Genomic DNA, 7,400 nt, shown 5'->3' on the forward strand with positions numbered 1-7,400 from the left:
CTGCCCAGGATCTTCTAGCTTTCATAGTCTCTGGTGAGAAGTCTGGTGTAATTCTGATAGGTCTGCCTGTATATGTTACTTGACCTTTTCCCATTACTGCTTTTAAAATTCTTTCTTTGTTTAGTGCAGTTGGTGTTTTATTATTATGTGACAGGAGGAATTTTTTTCTGGTCCAGTCTATTTGGAGTTCTGTGGGTTTCTTTTATGTTCATGGGCATCTCTTTCTTTAGGCCAGGGAAGTTTTCTTCTATAATTTTGTTGAAGATATTTACTAGCCCATTACATTGGGAATCTTCACTCTCTTCTGTACCTATCACCCTTAGGTTTCATCTTCTCATTATGTCCTGGATTTCCTGGATGTTTTGGGTTAGGAGCTTTTTCTTTTTGCATTTTCTTTGACTGCTGTGTCAATGTTTTCTATGGTATCTTCTGCACCTGAGATTCTCTCTTCTATCTCTTGTATTCTGTTTGTGATGCTTGTGTCTATGGCTCCTGATTTCTTTCCTAGGTTTTGTATCTCTAGGGTTGTCTCTCTTTCTGATTTCTTTATTGTTTCCATTTCCATTTTTAGATCCTGGATGGTTTTGTTCAATTCTTTCACCTGTTTGGTTGTGTTTTCTGTCATTCTTTAAGGGATTTTTGTGTTTCCTCTTTAAGGACTTCTACTTGTTTACCTGAGTTCTCCTGTACTTCTTTAAGGGAGTTATTTATGTCCTTTTAAAATTCTTCTATCATCATCATGAGATGTGATTTTTAAATCAGAGTCTTGCTTTTCTGGTGTGTTGGTGTATCCAGGACTCGCTGTGGTTGTTAGAACTGGGTTCTGATAATGCCAAGTAGCCTTGCTTTCTGTTACTTATGTTCTTGCCCTTTCCTCTTAATATCTGATTATCTCTGGTGTTAGCTGTTCTTGCTGTCTCAGACTGTGGCTTGTTCCCTCCTGCAAGCCTGTGTGTCAGTACTCCTTGGAGATCAACTCTCTCCTGGTGGTATTTGGGTATGGAGAACTGTGGTCATGTAAGTTGCACAGATAGAAACCAGAATCTTTCCTAGTTTTTGTTTATGAGGATTACTTGCTTCCTCTTTAAAGGTATCTGTCATCTTGTATTGCCTAGCATAACTATCCTCAGAGAGGCTTCAGCCAGCAGTTGACCAAACAGAGGCAAAGACCTACAACCAAACATTAGACAGAGCTTGGGAAGTCTTGTGGAAGGGTTGGGGGAAGAGTTTAGGATCCCAGAGAGAATAGGGACTCCCCAAGACCAACAGAATCAACTAACCTGGATCCTTGGGGCTCCCAGAGACTGAACTACCAATGAAATAGCATACAAAGCCTGGACCTAGCCCCTGCCCCGCACACATGTAGCAGATGCACAGCTTAGTTTTCATAGGGGTCCTCCAACAAATGTAGTGGGGACTTACCCTGACTGTGTTACCTGCCTGTGGCTCCTGCTCCTTTAACTAGATGTCTTCTATGTCCTCAGTGGAGAGGATATGCCTAGTCCCGCAGTGATTTGAGGAGCCTGGGTCCATTTCCAATAAAAACAATAACAGATGCCTCTTAAATTCTTGCCAAAACAATGGGATTGTTGTCTTTCCATAAGACAACAATTTGTTGCTTAGCACAGCCAAGATTTGGATAAAGACTGTGAAGATATAAAAGGATCTTGCTTCTTTAGTCCTTTCCAAGGAATTGCCACTTGTATGAATATCCCAGAAGAAAGACCTGTGCCAATGACCTCCTGGGTACAATGGACTGACCTGTGAAACTGCCACTAATTCTTGTGGAGGGAACACCTGATAACATGGAGGCACCTGACACAAAGACCCTGAACACCCTATTTATATCTTCCCTGCTGTATACGCTGGAAAGTTCTGTGAGACAGATTGCAAAGCATGTGCTTCTAAGTCCTTGCCAAAATAGGGCTATGTACCAGGGTAGAATCAAAGGCTACTTCTGCTTCTGTGTGCTCAGATGCCAAGGCAGACATTGTGACTTGGAAGTGGATGAATGTGTTTCTGATCCCTGCATGAATAAGGCTGTATGCCCACGAGCTAGACAGATACATGTGTGTTTGTCCTCAAGTGTATTCCGGTGTGAACTATGAGTTAGAAATTGATGAATGTGGATCCCAGTCATGTCTATATGGTGCCACATGTCAGGATGCTCTTGGGGCTCACCTCTGTGACTATGCACCTGGATTCCTTGGAGACTATTGTGAACTCAGATTTGATGAGTGTGCCAGTCAGCCATGTCCCCATGGATGTTTTATGTGTGGATGGAGGAAACAATTCCCACTGTGTCTGCACAGGTAGTTGATTCACAGGGCTACATTGTGAGACACTGATGCTTCATTGTTGGTCAAAGCAACCTTGTCACATGATGCAACATTTTAAGACACTGTTGATAGCTACATCTGTTACTGCTAGCCTGGATACACAGATGCTATGGGTGAGATGAATATGAATAAATGCAGTGGCAATCTCTGCCAATTGGGGTGGGTGGGAGCAAATGTGCTGTGCTGTCCTGTCCTCAGAAGATCTATATGGTAACTGCCTTCCTCTTTCAACTACCTTGGAGTCTCAGGCTATGTTTATATCTGTAAGCCTGGAGTCAAAGACAGGAGAATAACTTCTCTGAGAGGCTCCAGTCAGCAGCTGACCAATACAGGCACAAAGACCCACAGCCAAACATTAGACAGAGCTTAGGAAATCTTGTGGAAGAGTCAGGGGAAAGAGTTGAGGAACCTGGAGAGGATAGAAACTCCAGAAAACCAACAGAGTCAACTAACCTGGGCCCCTGGGGGCTCCATAAGACTGAACCACCAACTGAAGAACATACAAGGACTGGAATTACATTATCCACATATATGTAGCAGATATGAAGTTTGGTCTTCATGCATGTGTTCTCCCAACAACTGTAGTGGGGACTTACCCTGACTGTGTTGCCTGCCTGTGGATCTTGCTCCCCTAACTGGACTGTCTTGTCTATCCTCAGTGGGAAAGGATATACCTAGAGAATGGTAATACAGTGAGAATGGATATACCTAAGGGAATGGTACTGAGAGATATTTTCAATCAGGATGTTAGGACAAAACAGCCGCAGTGCCCACCCACTTTGAATAAGAAAGCATAAAAATGTACCTCAGGTTTACCAGTGTTGTATGATATAGGGTTTTGCTCATTGCCAGACAGGTAGTAGAATGTTCAGATTTATATATTTTAATAGAAAAGCAAAAGGATTTGTGATAAATTTTAATATTCCTCAGAAAAGGATTTAAGCACAGACTGAGGTTAAGAGGCAAGGGACACGTGCTTCTTTTTAAAAACAATATTCAAATTTCTTTACAGTGGGCTTCATTGAAATCTCTTCATTATCGACTTTGTCTTCAGATTGCTCTGAATTGTGCTCTATCAGACTACATTCTTTAATGCTTTCTGTTTCATTTCCTTCGAGGGTTATAATGTTGGCCACATCATAAATGAGCTTCAGTTTTTTGGTTCGGAACATCTTAGCCCATTTTCGGAAGGTTTGTTTGATGGCTGAAGAGGACATTCGTTTGGCCATTTCCTTAAAAAGTTTATGGGTTTTTCCTACCAACTCCTTGATCAGAGGGTCTTGTACCTGAGTCAACCGCTCAATAACTGCAACAGTAGAGGGAGGGGTCCTTAGTTCAAGGTCTAGCTGACTTCAAGCAACAGTAAGTCTAAGCGGTCACATTTTAGCAAGTCACTTTCCCCTGTATTCTCCCCCCATAACTCTTCCTTACCATGCTCTTTACTTGACCAATATTAACTATTAAAGAAGAACAAAAATAGTTACCAAATTTATGCCAAAGATATGTGCCAAGCATTCTGTTCAGTATTATAAGGAAAGACTCATTGTATTGTCATGGAAAACATTGGAATAAGTCCAAGTGATTATTAATTAATGGGAAATGATTAAAATTAAGGAGGTCATGGCATAGTCATTGGAATGAAAATATAATTATGGTAAACATCCTTGAGCTTGTAACAATCCTTCTGCTTCAACCTTCCAAGTGCTGAAACTACATGGTGAGCAATATTATTTTATCTTCCAGATAAAAGAAATAGGAGAGGAGAAGATGAAAGGAAAAAGACAAAGATCTGAACAAGAGTTAAGGGAGAAGTGTAGTGCTTGGCATTGAGCAGGTGGTCAGAAGTTTTAAATGAATGAAAGTGACTGAATGGATGAAGGAGAGATAATGATGTGCCAAGTGGAAACAGTACAGCAACTGAACCCTGGGTAGGAAACATTGACAAGGGAGGAAACTGCATGCAGTGTTGTTGAAATTACTGAGTAGATTTCAGAAAGGGATAGATATACATGCACATGCACACACATGCAAACATGTACACACACACACACACACACACAGAGAGAGAGAGAGAGAGAGAGAGAGAGAGAGAGAGAGAGAAGCAGAAAACTACCCTAGCTATTTTCTTTATTTTTTTGTCTTAGATTTATTTATTTTATTTTATTCTATATTTATGTCTATGAATGGTTTGCCCAAGTATATGTATGCAGCACATGTGTGCCTGGTGCCTGAGACGGTCAGAATGGGGTGTTGAGTGCCCTGGAAATGGTATTGTGGATGGTTATGAGCCATTATATTGGTTTAGGTAGTTGAACTTTGGTTCTCTGCAAGAAAATGTGCTTCCAACTGCTGATGGATCATCTCTTCAGTCTCCCTGCTACTAGCTATTTTCTAATAAGGCAGTAGAGAGATGCTAAAAGAGAGCCATGCCCAGGATCCAAGTCATTTGAAGGAATAACATTACTGTTCCTCTTTTCCTCCCTCTCTGAATGCAATGTATGTTAGGATCCACTAGAACCTAAAAATTCATGAAGAAACAGCCTACTTTACTTACTAGAGTAACCCAACAACTACGTGGTGCTATTACACAGGACATGTTGAAAAAAAAAAAGATTCAGGGTGTATAAGTGAATGACTCCTGAACTTTCAATAACTTCTCAAGGCTCTAACATGATCATTAGATTTCAGATAATAAATGTCATAAATTTGGAGAGTGAAATAGAGACATAGAGATAGAATAGGAAGAGAGAGAAAAAATATAAAATGTCCCATTAACCTAGACCCTCTATTGATTTTTCCTAATTATAAACTGTACTGGCTGGTTTTGTGTGTCAACTTGACACAGGCTGGAGTTATCACAGAGAAGGGAGCTTCAGTTGGGGAAGTGCCTCCATGAGATTCAGCTGTGGGGCATTTTCTCAATTAGTGATCAAGGGGGTGGGGCCTCTTGTGGGTGATGCCATCCCTGGGCTGGAAGTCTTGGGTTCTATAAGAGAGCAGGCTGAGCAAGTCAGGGGAGGCAAGCCAGCAAGGAACATCACTCCATGGCCTCTGCATCAGCTCCTGCTTCCTGACCTGCTTGAGTTCCAGTCCCGACTTCCTTTGTGATAAACAGCAATGTGGAAGTAAGCCAAATAAACCCTTTCCTCCCCAACTTGCTTCTTGGTCATGATATTGTGCAGGAATAGAAACCCTGACTAAGAAATAAACCCACTGCCAACTAATTTCCATTCTGTAACCTCTTATTTAACTAGAATCAAAATAGTGAATGTTTTGGATCTATACACGAAAACTCCAATCTTACCTTCAATCATGATGTCAATTTCTTCTCTGAGTAGTAAATGTTCTCCTGATTTCCCCAAGTACCCTATATTGTAAGATATAAGCAAAATTAAACCAAATTAAACTATCAAGTACATTTCTCTTGTTATCTTGCTACATCCTAGAGTCTCATTAAACTGTATTTCAGTGATTTTACACAATTATTATTTAATGAGAAATTAAAGTATGTGTATGAAGAAGAACCACAAAGTGAACACACCTTAGTTATCATGCAGGTTCATGCTCCACAAGCATACCACAAGCCTTTTGCAAGTTCCTTCACATTTGTAAACAAATGTGTATGTTCCTTCACACAGAATGTATTTTGAGGCTATATTATCTTCATTAGCATATTTTTGTGAAATGTATTCATGTTCTTTCCTGTTGCAATAGCACATGTATTTCCAGTATTGCATGCAGAGTAGATCTTAAAACAGCCTGGCTATTGGCTCATTTTGTTTATATATTATCTATTATCGACTTCTCTAGTTGGTGGTGGGACCTGGGAGAATGGAGTCAAGGACCAAAGTCTCATGCAATAGCCAACAGACAAGTTACATTCTGAGAGTTAAAAAGAATCATATACAATGGAGTATTACTCAGCTGTCCAAAAAGCTAACATCATAAAATTTCGATGGAATGTGAAAAAATAATCCCAAGTGAGGTAACCCAGACCCAGAAAGACAAACATGTTATGTTCTTACTTATAAGTGAACATTAGCTGTAAAGTAATCATGCTACAATCCACAGAGCCAGAGAGGCTAAGTGACAAGGTAGACTCAGAGGTGATGTGTAGATCTCCATGGGAAGCTGGAAAGAGAATAGCTTTTGTTGGTTGCCTGGGGGATGATGGGGATTAGAACAGGTGGGATCAGGTTGGACCTGGAAGGGAGAGAGTACTGGGACAGATGACTGGCACTGGGGTGTATGTGTGCATTTCAGGGCAAGGTAGGAAACCTAGTGCAATGCAAACTCTTAGGAATCCATACGGGTTATCCTAGAGAAGACTCATAATAATGGGGTATACAGAACCCAAACTGGGAATCTCTTGTAAATAGGCAAGCCTTCCAATGGAAGGACTGGGATACCAGTCCAATCACAAAACCTTTGACCTACAATTTGTCCTGCCTGAAAGATGTGCAGGGGTAAAGTAAAGGTGGTATAGAACTTGTGGCCAACCAATGACTAGTCCAACTAGAGGTCCATGCTACGAGAGGAAGCCCATGTCTGTCACTGACTGGTAGTCCAGGAATGAGTGTCTGGATAGCCCAGAGACCTAAGATAGAACCAGTTATGACCAGAGAAAAAGTCAGTGAAATGATTCCTAGGTAGACCAGGGACTAGCATAATCATTCTGAAGGAGAGGCTTCATTCAGCAACCGATGTGAGCAGATGCAGAGAACCACAGCCAAACATTAGATGGAGCTCAGGCAATCCCATAAAGGAGGATAAAAGAGGATTGTAGGGGCCAGAGGGGTCAAGAACAACAGAAGAAAATGGCCCATAGAACCATCTAACCAGAGATCATAATGGCTCACAGAGACTGAAGCAACAATTAAGGAGCCTGTATGGGTCTAACCTAGGTCCTCTGCACATATATTTGTGTGGCTTGGTATTCTTGTGGGACTACTAATAGTAGAAGTGAGGTGGGTTGTCTCTGACTCTTTTGTTTGCTTTTAGAGCCCTTTTACTCCTACTGGGAAACCTCATCCAGTCTTTTTTTTTTTTTTTTTTTTTTTT

The 7,400-nt window shown here is 41.0% G+C and overlaps 2 protein-coding genes across 5 annotated transcripts in view; both read right to left on the reverse strand.

The window, feature by feature from the left end:
* LOC116102567 (dimethylaniline monooxygenase [N-oxide-forming] 3) overlaps positions 1-7,400 on the reverse strand; it is a 74,600-nt gene that overhangs the window by 44,859 nt on the left and 22,341 nt on the right. For both annotated transcript variants that reach the window (XM_031387369.1, XM_031387378.1), the window contains exon 2: positions 5,644-5,706. The gene's annotated coding sequence lies outside the window, so the exon portion shown is untranslated. The remainder of the gene's footprint in view (positions 1-5,643; positions 5,707-7,400) is intronic.
* The window catches only part of Mroh9 (maestro heat like repeat family member 9), an 89,157-nt gene that overhangs the window by 14,856 nt on the left and 66,901 nt on the right, over positions 1-7,400 (reverse strand). For 2 of the 3 annotated variants that reach the window (XM_031387336.1, XM_031387343.1), the window contains 2 exons: positions 5,644-5,706; positions 3,207-3,645 (listed from right to left, as the gene is read on the reverse strand). In XM_031387336.1, coding sequence (XP_031243196.1) covers positions 3,323-3,645; positions 5,644-5,706 — 386 coding nt within the window. In that variant the 3' untranslated portion in view covers positions 3,207-3,322. Of the gene's footprint in view, positions 1-3,206; positions 3,646-5,643; positions 5,707-7,400 lie in introns of those variants that run through there. The other variant, XM_031387353.1, reaches the window with a different exon arrangement.

The sequence above is a fragment of the Mastomys coucha genome, unplaced genomic scaffold (assembly GCF_008632895.1).
Source record: "Mastomys coucha isolate ucsf_1 unplaced genomic scaffold, UCSF_Mcou_1 pScaffold1, whole genome shotgun sequence".
Taxonomy (NCBI): Eukaryota; Metazoa; Chordata; class Mammalia; order Rodentia; family Muridae; genus Mastomys; species Mastomys coucha.